Source organism: Tenrec ecaudatus, chromosome 18 (genome assembly GCF_050624435.1).
Source record: "Tenrec ecaudatus isolate mTenEca1 chromosome 18, mTenEca1.hap1, whole genome shotgun sequence".
In the NCBI taxonomy this organism is placed as follows: domain Eukaryota; kingdom Metazoa; phylum Chordata; class Mammalia; order Afrosoricida; family Tenrecidae; genus Tenrec; species Tenrec ecaudatus.
The window spans coordinates 63,693,498-63,715,477 of NC_134547.1; the positions used below are offsets into that span (position 1 = coordinate 63,693,498).

General features: G+C 48.2%; 1 protein-coding gene across 1 annotated transcript in view; it reads left to right on the plus strand.

The window, feature by feature from the left end:
- Positions 1 to 21,980, plus strand: part of HYDIN (HYDIN axonemal central pair apparatus protein) — a 285,134-nt gene that overhangs the window by 196,664 nt on the left and 66,490 nt on the right. The window contains exons 40-48 of the mRNA XM_075536735.1: positions 5,925 to 6,142; positions 7,481 to 7,618; positions 10,139 to 10,322; positions 13,447 to 13,588; positions 14,163 to 14,325; positions 16,594 to 17,214; positions 19,016 to 19,237; positions 20,311 to 20,519; positions 20,700 to 20,882. Of these exons, the coding sequence (XP_075392850.1) occupies positions 5,925 to 6,142; positions 7,481 to 7,618; positions 10,139 to 10,322; positions 13,447 to 13,588; positions 14,163 to 14,325; positions 16,594 to 17,214; positions 19,016 to 19,237; positions 20,311 to 20,519; positions 20,700 to 20,882 (2,080 nt within the window). The remainder of the gene's footprint in view (positions 1 to 5,924; positions 6,143 to 7,480; positions 7,619 to 10,138; positions 10,323 to 13,446; positions 13,589 to 14,162; positions 14,326 to 16,593; positions 17,215 to 19,015; positions 19,238 to 20,310; positions 20,520 to 20,699; positions 20,883 to 21,980) is intronic.

Genomic DNA, 21,980 nt, shown 5'->3' on the forward strand with positions numbered 1-21,980 from the left:
TGGTGGGCCAGGATGTGTTCCACTCTCTCGTCCTCTCCCTTCATTTGCTCCTGTGTACTCTGATCAGATGTGTCCCTCTCCCTGAGCTGTAGCGTCAGTGGTGTCCTCTGAGGTAAATTCTTCTGGGGAGAGGGGGCTGTCCACGTAGTTTGGATTGGAGCTAGCCCTCAAACCTCTCTATTGGTTCCCTGCTTCATACCAGTATTTTGCATTCACGTCTTGGAGTACCGCGTTGAAGTCTGGTCCCTCTTTCCCTGTGGAGATATAGTTGGCTACCATATGTATCCCTGTATTTGGTCTGGCCCCTGCCGTACTACCTGGACTTCACCCCAGGAATGTAGCTTTTTCCCTATGCCCCTTTTGCATTTTTAAGCTTACCTCAGCAGACTCATGTTGTACTTGTCCTATTATGCTTGGCTTACATCGCTTAGCATAATTCCCTCCAGTTCTTTCTATGTGGTGTTGTGCTTCATGTGGTCATCGCTGCTTTTTAGGGATACGTAGTACTCCTTAGTATGTATATGTAACAGTTTTTTAATCCATTCATCTGTTGATGGAAATTTGGGTTGTTTCCAACTCCTTGCTGTTGTGAATTGTGCTGTGATGAACATTGGAGCACAGATGTCTGGACATGGTTTGTTTCTTGCCTCTTCCGGGTATATGCCCAGTAGTGGGATTACTGGGTCATATGGTAGCTCAATTTTCATCTGTTTTAGATATCATCAAATCGGTTTCCTGAGTGGCTGTACATATTTACAGGTCCATCAGCAGTGGATGAGAGTTCCTGTCTCCCCACAGCCCCTCCAACACTTGTTGCTTTCTGATTTTTTTAATTGGTCTATCTTTGAGGGTCTTAGGTGGTATTGCATTTCTCTTATGGCTAATGATCATGAACATTTCCTCATAGGTTTATTGGCCATTCAGATTTCTGACCTTCTCTAACTTCTGTTCAGGTCCTTTGTCTACCTCCTCAGTGGGCAATTAGTTTTTTTTTTCTTTTTCTTTTGGGAAGCTAGAAAAGTATTGTAGATTTTAGTGATAAGACCTTTGTCTGATGTGTCATTGCTAAAGATGTTTTCCCAGTCCATGGGCTCTCTTAATACTGTCTTGGTGAATTCTTTTTATGTACACAGGTGTTTTATCTTCAGTAGATCCAACTTGTCAGTTTGTGACTCATCTGTATTTGTGTCCTTCCCTATTTCTGATACTCTATGTATTCCCTGTGCCAAAGTTCTCAGGTTGGTCCCAATTCCCTTATTGATAGCCCTAATAGTTTGGGGTTTTACCTCAAGGTCTGTGATGCACCTTTACTTTATTCTTGTGCATGGAGTGAGGTAAGGGTCTTGCTTCATTTTTTCCAGCACCACTTGTTGAAGAGGGCATCTGTTTCCCATTGAAAATTTTTCGGGCCCTTATCAAAGATCAGTTGTCTGTATACTGATGATTTTATTACTGGGTTTTTAGTTCCTTTCCATTGGTCTGAGTATCTGTCATTATACCAGTACCATGTGGTTTTGACCACTGTGGCTGTATGATATGTGCTAACGTCAGATAAAGCAAGCCTTCCCACTGTGTCCTTCTTCTTGAGGAGTTCTCTGCTGATTCTGGGCTTCTGCCCTCTTCATATGAAGTTGGTAATCAGTTTTTCCATTTCTTTGAAGAAAGATGATGATAATTGTATCTGGATTGCATTAAATTTATATAGTGTCCTAGGGCTAGGGATAGGGGAAAAAATTTTAAAGAAAATTTTTAAAATATTAAAAAAATAAACTTATATAGTGCCTTGGGAAGAACTGACATCTTAGCTCTATTGAGTCTTCCGTTCCTCGAGCATGGAATATTCTTCCATTTGTTGAGGTCACTCTTGGTTTCTTGTAATAGTGTTCTGTAGTTTTTCTCATATACAACTTTTGTTCTTTTAGTCAGGTATATCCCTAGATATTTTGATTTGTGCTTGGATATTGTGAAGGGTACGACCTTTTTAATTAGCTCTTCTGTGATCTTGTCTGATGTGAATAGCAGTCCAATGGAATTCTGTTTGTTGTTCTTGTATCCTGCCACTCTGCCAAACTCCTCTATTGCTTCCAATACTCCCCTTGTGGAGCTTTTGGGATTTTCCATATATAAAATCATCATCTGTGAATAATGATAGTTACACCTCTTCCTTCCACAGGCAAATACCTTTGATGTCTTTTCTTTGCCTTATGATGTTAGCTAAGACCTCTAGTACGATGTTAATAACTAAGAGTGGGGACATGGGACATCCTTGTCTGGTCCCCTTTTTCAGTGGGATTGTTAGTCTTTTCTCCATTAACTACCACGTTGGCATTGGTTTTTCATATATAGCTTGTATTATATTGAGGAAATCTCCTTCCATTCCTATCTTCTTGAGCGTCTTAACCAGGAATTGGTGTTGGATGTTGTTAAATGCTTTTTCCACTTCTATTAGTACTATCAGGTGGTTCTTATAGTTTTTCATGTCAATGTGGCAATTGATACTAATGGTCTTTCATATGTTGAACCATCCCTGCATCCCTGGTATGAATCCTACTTGGTCATGGTAAATTATTTGTTTTATATATACTTTAGTTTTCTATTTGCCAGTTTTTTGTTAAGGATTTTTGCATCAATGTTCAGTAGGGATATTGATCTGTAGTTCTCAATTCTTGTGGGATCCTTGCCCGGTTTCAATATCAGTTATACTAGCTTCATAGAAGGATTTCAGGAGTTCTCCATCTTTTTCTGTGTTATAGAAGATTTTGTGTAGAATTGGTGTTAGTTCTTCCCTAAATGCTTGGTAGAATTCTCCTGTGGAGTCATTTGGTCCAGGGGATTTTTTTTGTTGATAATCCCTTGATAACCTTGTCTATTTCTTCTATTGCTATGGGTCTTTTGAGATTTTTGACATCCATTGGGGATAGTCTAGGGAAGGATTGTTTTCCCAAGAATTTTCCCATGTCTTCCAAGTTGTTGAATTCATTAGAGTACAGTCCTTTGTAGTTCTGTGTAATTATCCTTTTGATTTCATTAGGGTCTGTTGTAATGTCCCTTGTTTCATCCCTCATTCTTACTATTGAAATTTGTTCCTTTCTCTGGATATGTTTGCCAGCAGTCTGTCAATTCTGTTTATCCTTTCAAAGAACCAACTTTTAGCAGCATTAATTTTTTTTCCATAGTGTCCTTATTTTCCCTCTCCTGAATCTCAGCCCTGAGTTTTATAATTTCTTTTATTTTGCTATTAGTAGGATTGTCCTGTTGACTCTGCTCTAGACACTGTAAATTTTGTGTCAGCATATCAATCATAAGTCTCTCTTCCTTTTTCATGTGTGCATGTATTGCTATGAAACTTCCCCTGATAACTGTCTTTGCTGTGTTCCATAAGTTTTGGTACATTGTGTTCTCATTCTCATTGGTTTCTAGAAATTTCCTAATTTCTCCCCTGATATGGGCCAGTACATACTTGTTTTGCAATAGAGAGATATTCATCCTCCAATTGTTTGCCCTTGTTTTCTTCATCTTCCTTTTGTTGATTTCCAGCCTTATGGCACAGGGGTAAGAGAGGTGTGCTTAAATTTATACAGATTCAATTTATGCCATAGCATTTGGTCTCTCTTGGAGTTTTGCCATATGGGCTTGAAAAGAATGTGAATTTTTTTGTATTTGGGTGAAGAGCTATCAGGTCAAATTGTCTAATTGTAGTGTTTAGATCTCTAGCCTCCTTGTTGAGTTTCTTTCCCTGTGATCTTTCTCAGAGAGCAATGTATTGAAGTCACCTACTATAATTGTTGAGTCTGTGATTTCTTTTTTCATCTTTTGGAGCATTTGGTTGATATATTCACTGGGTCTCTCATTCAGGGAATATGTTTCAAATGCTTAGTGGTTCTTTATCTACTCTTCTTTGAGCATTATATAGTGTGGCTCCTTCTTCTCTTTTTATCGTTTGCACTTTGAGGTCAATTTTATCCAAGATTAGGATTGCAACACCTCCTTTTTTTTTAATTGCTGTTTGCTTGATATACCTTTCTCCAATCTTTGATTCTCAGCCTATTTTTGTCTGTAGTCTTGAGATGTATCTCCAGTAGGCAGCAGATTGATGGGTTGTATTTTTTAAGTCATTCTGCTACCCTCAGTCTTTTAATACCTGAGTTCAGCCCATTGATGTTCAGGGTTATTATATCCGTCTGTGGACTCTGTTATGTTATCTTATACCTTTTGTGTTGGGTCTTTTCCTACCTCCCTTTCTTATCATTATGTTGTGTATGTGTGTGTGGGTGGTTCATTCTTGACTTATTTCCACCCTTAAGCCAATGCTGTCTTGGGGGATATTTTCTCTTTATTGCCTTCTGGATGGGGTTGTTCTATGTGGCAGTCTCTTATTTGTGCTCAGTTAGTGCTGTTCTTCTGCCCATACTGGGTTGGCAAGGATCTTTTGTAGGGCTGGGTTTCTTTTAACGTATTCTTGGAGTTTTTCCTTGTTTGGGAAGACTCTTACTTCTCCATCTATCTTGATAGATAATTTGACTGGATAGAGTATTCTTGGGTTTGTGTTATTTTCCTTCAATTTTTGGAATATGTTACTCTACTCTCTCCTCTTCTTCATAATATCCACTGATAGATCTGAGCATATTCTTATTTGGGAACCTTTATATACAATTGCTTGTTTTTCCCTAGCTGCTCTCATGATTTTCTCCTGTTCCTCAAAGTTGGATAGTTTAACTATTATGTGCCTTGGTAAATTCTTCTTGGGATTCAGTCTAGCTAGTGTTCTTTCAGCCTCCTGAATGGTTGTCTGGCTTTCATTCATTAAGCTGGGGAAGTTTTCCTCCAAGAATTCTCTTACTACTTTTGCAGATGACTTCTTTGTTATGTCTTCCTCCAGTAATTCAATTATTCTGATGATGTTCCTCTTCACAGCATCAGATATAGCCCTTAAGTTTTCTTCAGCTTCTCTGATGATCTTATTAGATTTTTGTTCACGTTTGTTAAAGCCTGCTTGACTGCTCTCTAGGTCACTGGTGGAACTCTCTGCCTCTTCCAGTCAGTTGGCAAAGTCCATGAGTCTGCTACTGGTTTTTGTTATCTGATCCCTAATCTCTTGTATTTCCCTTTGGTGTATGGTCTTTATCTCCTCTGTCATTTCATCCTTCTGTATTCTTTTCTTCATATCCTATATGACTCCAAGCAGCATTCTGAAATTTTCTTTCTGTGGCAGATCAATGTCTGCTTTTTCATTTCTACTCTGTCCTATAGGATTTCTAGGAGACAAAATCCACTTGATGACCATGAGTTTGGGATTTTTTTATGGACTAGGAAAAATTTTAAATTACAAATTCACTGCCATCAAGTCAGTTCCAACACATGGAAACCATACCAGACATGGTGGAACTGTTCCCTCAAGTGCCCAAGGCTGGAAATCATATGGAAGCAGACGGCCTCATCTTTCTCCCTCAGAGCTTCTGGTTAGCAACCCCATGCTTAATCCACTGCACCACCAGGGCTCCTTTGAAATTGCCGCCATGACAGGAGCCCAGGGGTAGCTCTTCTCAAGGCCAGATTAAAAAACCCCAGCTCAAGTCATAGCTGCTCCAAACCAAATTAGTCACTCTAAGTGTAAGATGCGATAACATGCCGGAAACCTTTACCAAACCTTTCTCCCCTAGAGTGGCAGGGTGGGTTCCCAACTCCAGTCTTTAAATTCGAAGCCCAGCTCTTCAGCACTGCACTGCCAGCCAGGGCTCCTCCAGGAAAGGGTAGTGGGGGCAGTGATTCCAGAGTGTGGATGGAGCTGGGGTGGCAGAGTGGGGAGTGAGCATAAGATCGTGCAGTTCCAGAAAGGGGGCAGACATCGGCCTGGCTGCCCTGATAGCGTTGTCCTCCTCATCCAGTTGTGACTTCTCATATAACATTTCTCCCTGTCTTTGTAGGCCAGGATGGTTCTTTGAATCCAAACATCACCGGGCAAACACGACTGAGCAATGAGACCCTGGGCAAGTACACGTCGGAATCTACCCTGGTAACTCCGGAGATGATAAAATCGACAAAGAGCATGCGTGGGAGTGTGATGATCACCAAAGGCAAGGCGGAGAGCCACGGTTCCGGGTCGCAGAAGCAGCATCACATGCATCCGTCTGAAACACCACAGGTTCAGATCAGGGTGTAGGGGGGGGGGCATACCACAAAAAACCCTCACTGCCCATCGAGTCTATTCCCCTTTACTGTGGCCCTCTAGGACAGATGATCATGTCCTCCGTGGGTCCCCAAAGCTCAATCTTGACAGGAATAGAACCCCATCTTTCTATCACAGAGTGGATGGTGGTTTGAACTGCAGCCCAGCATGTAACCCACTGAGCCAGGATCCAAGCTGCTCCACAGAGTGCCTTCTGTGTGACAGCCTTGGTCAGCCCAATTCCCCAGCTGCTCTGTGGAGCCCAGACACATCTTCCTCATCCTCTGGCTCCCACTCTTGTCACTTCATGCAGCAGGGAGATGGGTCTGGTCTTTTATTTTAAAAATGGGAATCAGAGCATGTCTGCCCGGCACCCACCACGGACTTTCTATAGAAGTCTTGGAATAGAGTCAGTAAGGTCTGAATTCCATCCCACAGCCTCCATAGCCATGCATATTCTGGCCCTGACTCTTTTCTCTATCATCATGATACTGCTTATTGGTCCAGGTGGAAGCAGTTTTGTCTGCTTTATGTGAGGTGACTAAAGGCTATAGTCTCTGATCTTCATCAGTAAGTGCTTCAGCTCTGCTTCACTTTCAGCAAATAAGGTTGCGTCCCGTGCATATCGCACGTTATTCATGAGCTTTCCTCCCATCTTGATGCCGCATTCTTATTTGTATAGACACGTTGTTGTTGTTGTTGTTTTAATTATTTGCTGAGCGTATGGTTTGAATAAATAGGAAGAAAGGTTACAGCCCTGATGTGCCCTTTCCTGGTGGTAAATCATGTATCCCTTTGTTTTCTGTAGATGACTACCTCTCAATCTGTGGATAGGTTCTGCTTGAGAATTCCCATTCTTCTATTCCAGAATTCCCATTCTTCACAATGTCACTCATAGTTTGGTATAATCCACCCAGTCACGTATGCCTTTGCATTGTCAATGGAAAATAAAATCTGTCAGATATTCTCTACTTTCAGCCAAGATCCATCTGCTGTCAGCAATCCTATCCCTCATGGGATGCCTTCTTCTGAATCTGGTTTGACATTTTGGCAGTTCCTGGACAATGTACCACTGCGATTGTTGTTGAAGCGCCTTCAGCAAAATTTTGCTTGTGTGTGACATGAAAGATCTTGCTTGGTATTTCCACATGCTGCTGGCATTCGCTGTCTTTGCAATGACATGAATAAGCACCAGGATTCCTGTTTTACAGACGAGGCCCAGAGAGACAGTGGAATTTTGCAGAGGTCCCAGCTGCAGGATCTGCTGAGCTGCCAAGTTGGTCCCTGGTGTCTAATCTTTTTCCCTCTCACCAGGTTTCCTCCAGCCCCCTCCCCGTGGGGCCCACCCAGCGCCGGCTCAGCGTCAGCACCAGCATCGGGGGCGAGACAGGACTGATGAGCTGTGTGCTCCCGGAAGAGCTGTTCATGCAGATCCTGGCCGAACGCATACAGGTGCGCCCACCTCCAGCACCGAGTCCTCTCAGGCTGTGGCACACTCCCACAGCATCCCCATCAGTCCGCCAAGCTTCCCAGCCGTCAGTGGCCCACTTTGAACTGCTCAGAGCCCAGGATCCTTGAAGAGGAGTTAGTCTCCCATCCCCAGCAATCATACATGTACTTGCTCTACAGATAGCTCTGCAGATAGTCCTGGTTCTGGGCCAGGCTGTACTAGAAGCCGTTAATTTTCTTGAAGGACCAGAGATGAGTAGGTTTTATATATGAAAACAGAGTTGTGAAACATTCGAGATTATCATATGACTCCATTAAAAAATTAGAGTTTAGACCCATGTTAATTGTCAAAGAAATAATGTTCACCATATTTTGCTAAGAAGAAACGGGTTATGTAAATGTTAAGCACAGTTACATGTCTATAAAATATTTATAAATTGATCACACAGCATGTAGAAAAAACTCCTAAAGTGCACATGAATTGGTGTTATCTTTGATAAGCCAGAGTACAGATTTCTAGTTTCCTTCCTGCATTGCTGAATTATTTTACAATGGCATTGCTTTTATAGTCAGAAACACAGTAATACTGTTTCCACTCTTACACGTTCACTTTTTGTTTGTAAATGCACGCTAAATTACTGATAAAAGGATCAGAAACATCTGGAAGGGCCCTACATATGCCTGTCGTTGCTCAGGATTTACAGACGGCTAAATCGCTCCCCAGGTCCTGGAGTTGCTCGAGTATTTCAGAACTGGCCACAGTGGGGATTGTTCGTGGAAATGCACCAGAAGCAGCCTTGAGATTCCAGAAGAAAGTTGGTAGAAGTGGTTGCACTAACATTGGTCTGGCATCGGTAGTAGTTTACATTAAGGTTTGACCTCTATGCTTGGATAGTAAGGGCACTAATCACTTCAGTGGGTTAGAGTAAGGCCTTCCAGGAAGTGTGCCAGTAGTTCACGCACCCGGATGAAAGACGGAAGAGCATCGGCCAAGCCCAGAGTAACTAATAGAGCTGTACTAGGCAGAGTTAGGGAGCCCTGGAGGTGCGGAGGGTTAGGGATTGGTCTTCTCCATTTGGTAGACCAAATAGAATGCTCCTTCCCTCTTGTCTTCAGGATTCTTCAGGCAGCTGGCATTGGTCCGGCTCAGAGGATCCTCTTTGAAGCAGCTAGGCCTGGCCCAGGTTCAACCTAACAACCCTGGAAGTAGCCTCAGTCGGTGGTGATTGGGCCGGCTGGACCTTGCTGCTGAGTTAGGCTCACAAAATCCCAGAGAAAAGACCCCCTCTGGCTTATTTCCTACCCTCTAGTCACTGCCGTCCAGTTAACTCCTGACACGTAGAAGCCCTTGAGGGCAGAGTGCACCTGCCCTGTGGGTTTCTGAGACTGTAATCTCTTAAGGGAGCAGACAGCCTCAGCTTTCTCCCAGAGAGTGGCTGGTTGGTTTGAACCACTGAGCTCGTGGCAAGCAGCTCAGTCATTGGCTCGCAACTACCCAGCTGCTCCGTAGAAGAAAGATGGGGTGCTCTACTACCATAAAGAGTTACAATCTTGGAAACCCACAGGGCAGTTCTACCCTGTCCTATAAGGTTACTATGAGACTATGCCATCTAGACTCCTTTATTTCCCCCATGGCGGACCCCCGGCAAAAATGAAAACATTCATTTTAGAACATTCTGGACTTGAATCTTGTTTTAAAGATGGAATCCAAACTTCAATCTTTCCTTAAAGGATGCTTTCTCCAGAAAGCAAAGTTCTTGGTGGAGAAAGTCTACACTAAGATTCTCTAGTCTAAGGAGCTCTGCCGGCGCTGTGGTTTAAGGCTTGGGATGCTAACTACACAGTCAGTTGATCGTTGCAACCCACAAGCCACTGAGTAAGAGAAAGATGAGACTGTCTGCCCCCATGAAGATTGGCCGTTTCAGAAACCCAAGAGAGCAGCTCTACTCTATCCTATAGGCTCTCTAGGAGTCAGGATCGACTCGATGCCAGAGTTCTGGTCCTGAATGAGTTAGGATGTTTGCACCACTTCTTTCATTGAGAAAGTCTTGCACAAAACGAGTGTCAGCTGAACTGAGCTGTGTTTAGTACTAGAGTCTGTTTTCATTATGACAGTCTTCTGATCCCATCTCAAACGATGCCTGGTCATTTCGGAACCAGTGATGGTCAGAATATGGGCTGCATTTCTATAGCACTGAAGTACCACAGAGGCTATTCTTCAGTGTCCCACGGGTGTCATCAAAGACACTGTGCTCCAAGGCAGCAAGGCCACGACGGAAAAAGTGAATGACCCATCCTGCTACTGACTCTCTGGCTTCCCATTGTTCTCCACCTGGAAGCCTCGTTCCTTGGCGTCGTCTTTCTCTGTCACATTAAGCGGCAGAGGGCGTCTTCATGAAGGCCCAGTAGGTCTACCGTAGCCATTACGGTACCAGTAAGAGCACCAACCAAAGAACAGACTCCCTTCTCCAGGAGAAGAGATGACCGCTTAGCCATAACTGTCATTTCTTTCTCTGGTTGCAGCTGAACGACTGCTACCGAGGGGTGGTGTTTGATGGCCTGGACACGCTCTTTGCTCGGAGCGCTACCGTCACCCTCCTCTGCCTGCTGAAAGCCATTGGCAACCGGGAGCACATCTACGTCATCAACATGGCCCAAGATTACGCAGCCATGAAGGCCCAGGAGAAAGCTAAAAAGGAGCAAGAAGGCAAGAGCCCAACCTCCCTTGGCCTCCCGCCTCCAGTGCGAACCGAGCTCTCATTTGGACAGACCTTGAAACATCCTAAATCCTCTCTCGACATGATCATCCATGGGTGCAGCTGACACTTTCATATCCCTCCCCACCACCCTGTGAGGCGGCCAGAACTCACGCCTCCTCCCCGTCACACGAGGAAACGGAGACTTGAGTGGCGTGTTGACAACCACCCCACTGCTCTGAAAGCAAAGGCAGTTAGGCTGCTTTCCCCTGAGATCCCACAGCATCTTATCCCTTTGTCTGTGATTACTGACCTCAGGAGAGGCCAGCACGAGTCCCGCCCTGAGCCGGGAGGCTGATTTTCTTGTGGGTTTTATCAAAGCCAACAACGTGTTTCCAGCAGGGTTCCAGTCAGTTCCGTCATGGCCAGTGCAGTAAGACCAGAACAGATGCAAATTTGTATCATGGATGTACTAGAACAGTGGGGATTATGGGTCAGCGCCCTGGAATGGAGGCTTCTGAAGAGGTAGCGTGGGCCCTTTACGAAGCCTTGAGGCAGGAGGTTGGACTCGTGAACAGGACTGCCAAGAGCAGTGCGTATTCAAAGCAGCGTGGTCGGTCACCGTCTTTGACTCCGCCCGTCAGGAAGTACGGTTGCCGTGCAGCGCACACACTGCCCTTGTTTTCTGAGACGGAGATTAAGTGTCTAGCAGAGTGTCAACCTGTAACTTCCCTGCTCCTGTACACAAGGTTTTAAAACCCAGGTCCATACCAGGTTCACTTTGTTGACCCAAACGCATCCCTTTGAAGGCTCTGTTTCTGGTGAAAATAGAGATGCTGGTCATTGTTTCAAAAACCACTACTATCGCTTATGGGAGTCTACATTGTACCAGGCATTTTGCGCCCATTAGGTCGTTGAATCCTCACGATAACCTTGTGAAGATTGTTGTCCCAGCGTCACAGAGAGCTCAAAAGATGCGTGTAAGATCACACAAGAAGGGAGCCGGGCTGTGAGACTCTCAAAACCCTTCCATGATCGGAAAATAGATTCTCAGAGTCATGTTGGCTCAAATCATCAAGTGCCCCCTTTCAACTTTCCCCCAGGGAAAGGGAGTGCATCTGCCCATGGCACTGCCCCAGAGAGGCAGGTCCCTGCTCTGAGAAGGCTCTGCTCCGGCCCCACCGTCTCCCTCCTCACCTGAGCTTATCTTTCTCTCTCTCTTCTGGCACAGTGGACACAAACCATAATGCTTCCTCACCCTGGCCAGGCAGCCCACAGTGGCCCCAGCTTCCTGTCTTTCCAGAAAGTTTGTTTTCCCGTAATGATTGGCTTGAAGAAGAAAATCAGCCACTTCATTTTCTCAATTGGTCTTTGGAGATGAAGTTTCTCACTGTTGAATGGTAGCCTCTTCCCCCCTAAATTATCCACATTTGAAAAAAATCCTAAGCTCAGGTACAAAAACACTATTATTATCATGAATATAGTGTTGACTGGGCTTTTATGGCTGCTCCTGAAACTCATTGCCATCGAGTCGATTCAGACTCAGAGCAACCCTGTGGGATAGGATAGAACTGCCCCTGTGGGTTTCTGAGGCTGTAGCTCTTTGGGGGAGTAGAAAGCCTCATCTTTCTCCCACGGAGAGTATGTGGTGGGTTTGAACAGCTGGCCTTGTGGTTAGCAGTCCTGTGCCTAACCTTCATGACTGCTCCGGGCACCGCAAGATGCTTTAGGTCACCGCTTAGTTGATCTCCACAGCAGCCCTGGGCAAGAGAGGTTTTCATGCTGACCTGTTATCATCCCTTAGCTGGTGGCAGAGAGACAAGGGCAGTGCAGGTTCCTGAGTGCAAAGTTCGCACCTCCTGGGATGTCCACGAAGGATGGCATGCGAGTGACAAGGGAGCTTGCGCTCCCCCGGGGAACCCATGGGCACAGAGGGGCTTCTCCTTGTTGTGCACACAGCTCCTTGCTCACGTGAGCACTTCAGTGGGATGTGCTCGTAAGGAGACAGGGCCGTGGATGGGTGTCCCTTTCCCGTCACTGCTCGGCCACATTACCTCAAACTTGTTGGCCTACAACCACAGGGACTCCCCGTGGGCCATCCCGGGGGTCAGAAGTTCTACAGTCAAGGTATTAGCAGGGCTGTATCCCTGCCAGAGGTTCTAAGGGAAAACTTGTTCCCTGGCCTTCTTTGACTCCTAGGGACCACCTTTGTCCCCTTCCATCCATCCCACTGATCTTCTCTTCCTTCACCCCCTCTTCTTTCCGGACTCTTGTGGTGATTCGGCGCTCACCCACAGAATCCAGCAGAGTGCCCCATTCTGAGATCCTTAAACGTCACATCTGCTCAATACTGTTTGCCGCATAAGGTAATATCCCCAGGTAAATTGTGTTAGTCTGGGTTGCTAGAGAAACAAATCTAGAGAGACTCATAAGAGAGTAAGAGAGAGCTTTATATCAAAGAGCAATTGTATATTAAGAAAACATCCAAGCCCAGGTCAGATCAAGTCCATAAGTCCGATATCAGCCCATATATTCAATACTAGTCCATAAACTCCTCTTTAGACTCACACAGCCATGCAATGACACCAAGTGCAGGAAGATCACAGGCCTTTGGGTGGGAAGTCTTGTGGATCCAGTGGCAGTGGAAGCATCTCAGCACTGGCGTGGGTCTCCATGCAGCACTTCCAGCTCCAGGGCTCTGGTTGTATGTATCTGGGTGGCTCCAGGTGGCTTGTCAACAGGAATGTCAAGCAGAGAGAGTGTGTGTGTGTCCCCTCCAGGGAGGAAGACAGGAGCTCCCAGAATCCTCAGGAGAAGGCTATGCCCCCACAAAGGTCTCATTGGCTATGACCTGATTGAGAGGCTAGACTCCACCCCTTCGCTCAAGGTGGCAGTGGAAGATGTAACTGCCACAGCTGTGGTGGCTTAGGGGCCCCTTGTTCAGCCTACCACAAGTGGAGTCTGGCTTTAGAACCACCCGAATGAAGACAATCCCACGAGGAATTAGATGTGCCCATCGCCTCTCAGCGCCACAGGCCCCCAGCCGGCCCAGCTGGAGAAGGAGTGAACCAGTGGGGTCCCCGGGCGCAGCTGGACACGGCGTCTTCTCACCTGTCCGTTTCTGTTCCCTCACAGACCACAAGCACCAGGAAGCTCTTCTGAAGAAGAAGGAACGGCTCCAGAACATGGATGAGGAAGAGTACGATGCCTTGACGGAGGAGGAGAAGGCCGTGTTCGACAGGGAAGTTCAGCGGACTCTCCGGGAGAGGAAAAAGAGGTCTGTGCCAGGCCCTGGCCCCACCCAGAGGGGCTCGTGGAGGGCAGCGTGGGATGCCCACAGCTCCAGGTCCTCTGCCCAGAAGGGCACAGAAGGATGGCCTATGGGGAGCTGGGAACATTCGGCCCATTCCAGGGCTCTGGGCTGGGAGCTGCAGCTGCTCAGGGTGGCTCCCAGCCCTGTCTTTATTTAGTGCTCTGTCTTTCAAGGAGCTAGGAACAGAAACACAGCTGGACAGAATCCTTCCTAGCTGCCGTCCTGCTGGCAGGGTTTTGTTGAATGACCATGCAAAGGTGGATGTGGGCCATGCTCTCTCCTTTCCTTCCTCCCCCTCAGTCAGTCCTGGCTTCCTTTTTCACCTTCCCTGCCTTTCCTTTCTTGCTTCATCCATCCTTTTCCCCTTCCCTCCTTCCTTTGTTTATACTTCTGTTTCATCCGTCCATCCGTCCATCCATCCATCCGTCTCTCTTTCATACCTAAGCCAGCTCTTGCCAGCATGTCTCTGCCTGCGTGGCCACGGGGAGGGGCTTGGCCAGGGGGCTCCCTGAATGCTTTCTTGCCTGGTTTGATGCAGGGAGCTGGAGAGGATGGCGAGAGAGATGCAGGAGAAGAAGCTGCAACAGGAGCTCGAGCGGCAGCGGGAGGAAGATGAGCAGAAACGGAAGATCAAAAGACCCAAGCCGGGCTTGACCAAGGAGGAGGGCCCGCTGAAGAAAACGCAGCCCACCGGCCGGCAGGTAGCAGCCCTCACTGCACACACTCACACACTTACCCTCCCACTGTCCTACCCCAGGAGACAGAAGCAGAGGCCCCTCATTGCAACCAACCAGTCAGTCCCACCTGCGCCCCTCCCGAGAACTGACCTAATGGGATGTGGGTTTTGCGGAGGAGCTGATGCTAACACCTTGCCAGGCCTGCCTCCACCTGAACTGCCGTTCCAGGATCTCACCGGGTAGCCATCAATCAGTACTGACTCCTGGCAACCTCCTGGGCTTCAGAGAGGAATTTGTCCCCCAGGGCTTTCAGTGACTCTTTTCAGAAGTAATTCACCAGGCCTTTCTTCGGAGGCCCCTCTGGCACCATGCACAGGTGCTGGGATTCCCAGTGCAGAATGATTCCAGCAGGCTAAGGAACCGCACAGACAGTCTGAGACCAGCAGAACTAAATGGTGCCGGAGGACCACCACCACCTGCGCTGAAAAGGGTCGCTGTGGAGAGCCCTGGTGAGAGTGGGGACACACTGCAGAACGAACCCCAAACTCCTGAAAGAGCTCAGACTACTGGTAGACTAGAGATTGGTGGGGACTCCCCCACCACAAGACTATATATAACCTTCAGTCACCCTTCAGGGCTGGACTTGATCTCTGCCCCTGCCCCATGTTAAAATAATCAACCACATGACCAAAAGGGCAAGATCCACCCACGGACAGAGCTCCGAGCGAGAGAGCAGAGAAGGGATGGAAACCAGCAACCCAGAAAGGAAGTGGACCTCGTGATGGGACCTGGGAGGTGCTGTGGTGCAGACACTGAGACAACCTGCCTATGAGTCGTTGGCCAGAGGCCTGATGACCCGCTCCACGTAAGCCTTCACTCAAGTCGCAAGCAAGAAAGAAACTTTTTAAAAGTCTCGCTAAGTCTGGTCCCTCGGGGACCTCCCAGGCTGTGATCAGGAAGATAAGGTAGGGCGAGCGAGGTGAGGGGAAAGCAGTCTTGTTCCACTCGCATCACTCCTGCCTCCAAGTCTGAGCTTCAGGAAGCCAAGAGCTGCCATAGGGATCGAGTCTGAGCTGGTCTTCCACGGGGCTGAGCTGGTGCTATGTGATCAATGCAATAAACTGGAGGAAAGTAGGTGGGGAGAAGGGGGAGAAAGGGGGACCTGATCGCAATGAACGATGTACAATGTCCTCCCCCACCGGGGAACAAACAACAGGCACGTAGGTGAAGGGAGACAGTGGATGGTGTAAAATATGAAAATAAAAATAATTTATAAATTATCAAGGGTTCACAAGGGTGGGAGGCAGGTGGGGAGGGGGGAAAAGGAGCTGATCTCAAGGGCTCAATTATAAAGAAAATGTTTCAGAAATGATGATGGCAGCATATGTACCAATGTGCTTGATACCACTGACGTATGGATTGCTATAAGAGCAAGAAGAGCCCCCCAATAAAATTATTTACTAAAAAATTAATTAAAAGGAAGAATAAACTGGACATGATGCCAACAAACCATGAGCCAAAAGAGCTGCGATGCCCACCTGAGGGTTTCATCCCAGGGAAGGGAAACCAGGCTCCCCGAAGTGCGTTTGAAGGGGGCCATGCAGCCTTCTGCATCCAGCTCATTAAATGGGTCACCGTCCAAAAGTCCACAGAAAACTTCCAGTGTCCTGTCAACTGCGTTCCTCCGTGAACTTTTTGAATGCCGCTCCCCATGCCCACCACTCGCACACACCTGTGCATACCTGTATGCAAAAGCCTGGAACACACCCGATTGTAAACTGCAGGTTGCTCCCAGCAATAGCCGTCATGCGCAGAACCTGTGGGGCTATAAGGATGCCACCGACTGGCACCCTACTCTGTGGCACATCTCTGGGCGATTACTAACGGTGCCATAACTGAGGCGGGGGGCGGGGGAAGAGAAGGCCTCTCCCAGGTCAGTGCAGCTGTGGTGGGACCATCAGGCTGTCTGACCAGTTGCAAGACACCTGAGAGCAGTTGCCAAAATGATCCATCCTTCAAGGCCGGGTCCCAGTGAGGAGTGCACGTCAAAGTCACCTGAGCAGCTGGTTCCAATGGCACCAGGCCCAGCCCCCACCAGCTCTGGAACAGGACCACGGGAGGGGTATTTTGATCAAAGCTCCCATGATGACTCTTAGTGGATGTAAGAGGGGCCCCAAATCCTGGGAGGCCCTCTCATGAAACAACACCCCTGCCCTGCCTCCACCCCTCCCTGCTTGTTCCCCGTTCTGTTTCCTCTCCCTTGAAAGATTGTTGTTGTGTGTTGCCTTCTAGGCTCTTGTTTTTTCCAAGCCAGAGATGAAGATGGAGGCAATAGAAAGGAAAATATCTGTCAAGGAGCAAGGAGTGTCCGAGAAGGAAGAACTAAACAAGAAGAGAAAGAACCACATGTCTGAACCCAGTTTCCCGGGGAACCCTCTTGCCCAGGAAGAGGAGAGCGAGAGGGACTTCTCCGTGAAGGACACCGACAGGCAGATGGCCCAGAAGTTCAAGAACTATGAGTTGAGTTTAAAGGATATCCAAAATATCCTCATGTTTTGGGACCGGAAGCTGGGCATCCAGCTGCATCATGTTGGCACTGAAGAGATGTCCCATGAGCAGGATGACCAGCGCCAGGTCCCTTCCGGGGGACGCAAAGGCCGCAAAGACCGGGAGAGGGAGCGCCTGGAGAAGGAGCGAGCGGAGAAAGAGCGGCTGGAGCGGGAAAAGGCCGAGCGGGAGCGGCTGGAGAAGCTGCGGGCAATGGAGGAGCGCAGTGACGAGGGGGACGGGGACGAGGAGCACGAGGGGAAGAAGGACCTGGGGGTGCCATTCATCAGCATCCAGACTCCAGACTTCGAAGGCTCAAGTTGGAAGCAGGCCCTGGAGCACGACAGGCTTCCCAAAGGAGATCAGGTACGGTCTTCTGCTCCAGAGTGGACAGGTGACAAATCCGGTGGCAGGTACGGTGCTTCCCATCATACAAGTGTTTCTTTCTACAGAAGGTCCACGTTCCCTTTAATTCCATTCATCCTCTGAGTCCTTACAGATAGAAGACATCCTCTTAGATGTAAGACAACAACAGCTGAAGAAACCTTTTTCGACCTGATAGAAAGCTATAGAGCTAAAGTATAGCTTAGCTAAGCCTGTTCTAAGTGTGACTTTGGATATTGGCAATTCTAGGTCTACGGAGTAGCAAGGCAGTATGATGTGAGATGAAGCACGATGCTTGTCTACCCTACCCTCCCCCCCAATGAGGGACAAATTATACTGAGATAATTTTCTTATCCCTATAAGCAGAAGCATTTCATAACCCAAAAAAATCACCTTTGACCATACCTTGGAAGGGAGGGAGCATTATAGCCTTCAGTCCAGGGACAAACTTTTCTCTGTAAAGGACCAAACGAGAATATTTATACTGCAAGTCATTCTGTCTCTGTTGTGGCTACTCAGGGCCGCATTTTTAGGTCAAGGCAGCCATGGACATCTGGAAACACATGGGCGTGACTCCATATATCCCCAAAGGCAGGCAACTCTTGGCCCGCGGGCCAATTTGCTGAACCTCCACTTTTGTTTTCAGGAGCAAGTTGCAGGGGATCAAACCTGGGAGGTGAACACAGACAGATAGGGTTACTAGAAGGACTAAGATCATCGCTGCAGAGGACCGGCCTTGACATAGCCCCACATCAGTGCTGTCATATGACAACAGCTCCACTTCAGACCAGCCTCCATCACTGTGGCTATGATGTTAGGGTTGTTGTCTTTCTGGGGAAAACAAATCCCATAGCCAAGAACATCTTGTTTTGTTTGATACTCTACTTTTATAGCCAAGGGCGTCTTATCTCCTTGCTCTTGCCTTAACTCCAGATCCCAAGCCATAGGTTAAACTGTTGCTTGAAGAGCTCCTTGGCTCTGACCCACAGCTGGGTCAAAGCACAGCACTGCATGCTGAGAGTCACCTGCTCAGCCTAAAAAGCCACCTGGTCCACAGGATGGGCACCGAAGCAGGCCATCGCATTGACTGTTCTGAGGGCGGCCATGGAATCGACGGATTGCATGTCCCTTTGGGAGGTCTGCCCGCTGAGAAGCAAGTCGTCGCTGGCTTTTAAGTCTTGTGCTCTGGAAGAGGGGTGGGGTAATGCCTTGGGAACAGACCTCCTCTCTGTCAAGTTCGTCTTGACTTCCCTTTGTCCACCTCCTACGTCATCCCCAGAACTCTTGCTTTTGCCTTTCCTGCTTTTAACCTGCTCCAACCTGCACTCGCTCACTCGCTCTCTTTGGGAAAGAAACAGCCATTGAAAAACAAGGAGGATGAGCACGGGAACTGAAAACAGAGGATACAACGTAGTGCTCTAGAGACCATAGCTTCAGGAGCTAGTCTCTTTCAACCCAGTGGCACTTTGTTGAATGCCTACCATGTGCCAGGCTCTGTGTTTCTGTCCTCATGGAGCTTGCAGTACAGTTGCAAAGATGGGCGATTAAACTGTCACAGTCTTGTCACAGTGATAAGAGCTATCTTAAGGAGCCCATGGGGAGCCCCCTGCAGGAGCACCCAGCCAGGTCTGGGGGAGTAGTCCCAGAGGCTGCCCCCCAGGTCCCTCATGCCCTCCCAAAGTCACGCTTGGGAGATGCTGAGGGAAGAAGGTGGGGCGGTGTGAACCCTGGTCAGGTTAGCACACCCTGCACACGGGAAAGTAACGATGGTCTTTTTCCTTAGATCCTAGACATCTTAGGTCTGGGGACGTCAGGACCACCCATCCCACCTCCTGCCTTGTTCTCAGTAGTCCCCTACCCTACGAAGCGCCTGCCTTTGGCCCCATTGGAAATCCTGAAGCGTTTCCTTTTCGTGATGCCGCCCTCGGAGGAGCTCGCCCTGATGGAGGATAAGAAAGACTTGGAGGCCGAGGGAGAGCTCTTGACCCCGACAGGCACCTCGAAGGTAAAGTGGGAGTGCCTCACTGCTGATGAAAAGGTCAGAGGTTCCAACCCCGCAGCCACTGTGCAGGAGCAGGAGACGGCCGGCCTGCTTCTGTCAGGATGGACAGCTTTGGAACTTTGTGGTGGCTTAGAAAAGACACCCGATCATCTGTGACTCGGATCTAGCTCCTAAGGCTAATTCTCAGTTGACAAAGGACAAAGGAATACGTTAAATGACATTATAAGAACAACTCAGAATGTAGGATATTCTGGGGGCAAAAAAAAAACACCAGATCTCTCAAAAGTCAGTGTGATGGAAGAAGAAGGTTCTAGATGAAAATATATTGATGAACTATAACCAAAGCAATATGGCAGACCTTTTGGTTTTTATTTGGGTACTGAAGGCATATCTAAGACAAATGGGGAAAGCTTAATATGGCCTGTGCTAGGACAATACTGCTGAATGTTGCTTTTCCTAGGTGTGATGACGGCCTCAAAGCCATGTAATAGACTGTCTTCAGGCACTATGCAGGCTACAGGGCTGAAGAATAAAGTGCTCGCATGTCTGCAACTGGCTTTCAGTAGTTCAGAAGGAAAGTGATGGGTAAAACCAAAACCAAGCTCACTGCCATCGAGGCCCTGCCAACTCGCAGCGACCCTGTAGGACAGGGTAGAACCGCCCCTGTGTATTTCCGGAACTATAACTCTTTATGGGAGTAGAAAGCCCCATCACTCTCTGGAGGGTTCGAACTGCTAACCTTGTGGATTGCAACCCAACACACACTCACTAAGCCACCAGGGCGCCTCTGATAGATAAAGCAGTAGGCTGCTTGTTAATAATGTGTGTGCTGGAGAGGAGACAGCAGTGTGCACGGGGCCTGGCAGTGCTGAGAAAGCCTAGATGGCCATCGTGTAGCCTCAAACTTTCTCTAGGGTTTCATCTTCCTGCTCCAGGAAGCTGCCCACCCCTGAGAATGGGCGATGCTCCACTCCAGGCACCAGCGGCCGGCATGCTAGGCCTGTGTTGCACATGTGGCCAGCATCTGGGTTGTCTGTCCATGTGTCCATCTGACCACAGGCTTATTTTCAATTAAGGCCCAAGAAGAGCAGACCGCCCCATCTAAGGGGAGCAGACAGAAATCAAAAGAAAAACCGGAGCAGTCCCGCGAGCCTCAGAAGGACAAGCGTCGCCTGCCCGTTAACAGGAAGGGGCTTGCTGGGGGAACCCCTGGAACCACCGCCCCCCTGTCGGACGTAGAGCAGAACAACATCACTGGGCAGCACTCCCAGGAAAAATTCATCAGGTAGGCCCCCAAGTCGCCAGGGAGGCGGGTGTTGGGGTCCCCAGGGCCAAGACTGCCCTGCCCTGCCTGGGGGGACCATGCTGAACTCCAGCAGGCCAGGGCTTCTCCCAGGCAACTCCCATGTCTTCTCCCAGCTGGAAGGAGACACACTCGTTTAAGAGCCTCCATGATCCTTTGCAGGCTGAACAATTTCCGATGGATCGTGCCAGCCAATGGCGAGGTGACCCTGCGAGTGCACTTCTCTTCCAGCGATATCGGGAACTTCGACCAGACGTTCAACTTTGAGATCCTTGGGACCCGCCGTCAGTACCAGCTCTACTGCCGAGGCATCTGCACTTACCCATACATTTGCCAAGACCCAAAGTAAGTAGGTTCCATTCTGAAAGAAAGGACTGGCAGACACCTTTTAGTTTGCCCCCCACAGTGCTTGGGATAAGGTAGCTCTTAATGTGGAGCTGGGACAGCATCCCAGGCCCTTTGATGGGGCTTTTAGTGCCTTGGACACTGGCTAGGAGCTGCAGGAATGACACGACCCCGTGCGACATTCCCAGATTCGGATCAAGGGAATGTTCATAGGCATATTGGTTTCCATGGGCTGCAGTTCAAAAGGCCACCAGCTGGGTAGTTTATAAGAAGGGACCAGTTCTGGAGGCTCGATCTTAAAATCATCCTGTCAGCTGGGCCACGCCCCTCCTGAAGCTTCTAGGGCGGCGGTTCTCCACCTTCTTAATGCCACGACCCTTTAAGCAGTTCCTCATGTGGTGACCCCCAGCATAGAATTATTTTTGTTGCTACTTCATCACTGTCATTTTGCTGCTGTTATGAATCAGGCGACCCTTGTGAAAGGGTCATTGACCCCCGAAGGGGTCGAGACCCACAGGTTGAGAACCGCTGTTCTAGGGGAAGATGCTTTTCTTGTCTCCCAGATCCTGGTAGCACCGGGCATGCCGTGGTTTACAGATGTGCCTTCTCGTGACCATCCTTCACTTGGAGGTCTCTATGTCTCTGCTTTTTTTATAAGTGTTCCACTAAGGCAGGATTAGGACCCTCACTGCTCCAGTGTGGCCTCACGTTAACTGAAAACATCTTCAAAGACTCTATTTCCAAACAAGGTCATAGTCAGGGGTGTTCACAGGTGCCAGGGATTAGGACAGCCACATATTGTTGGGGGTGGAAGGGCCACACATTTCAATCGATAACAATTAATGCGAAGAAGTGGGAGATGGAGTGAGTCTTCCTCTGGCAAGTTAGTTGGATTTTTCACCAGTTAGCAAATTTGAGCGAATTCCGTATGTCCTCTAGGATTTTTAAACTTAGGACTTTAGCCTAGGAGTGGGCGCTCTTCCTGGCTACTGAGTACGTGTGCAGCTCACAAGCCCACACAGGTGCTTGACTGGGCAAGCGAATGAGGCTGACTTGGCTGGAGGAAGGGAAGCACCGTTGCCGTCCTCATCAGGGTGC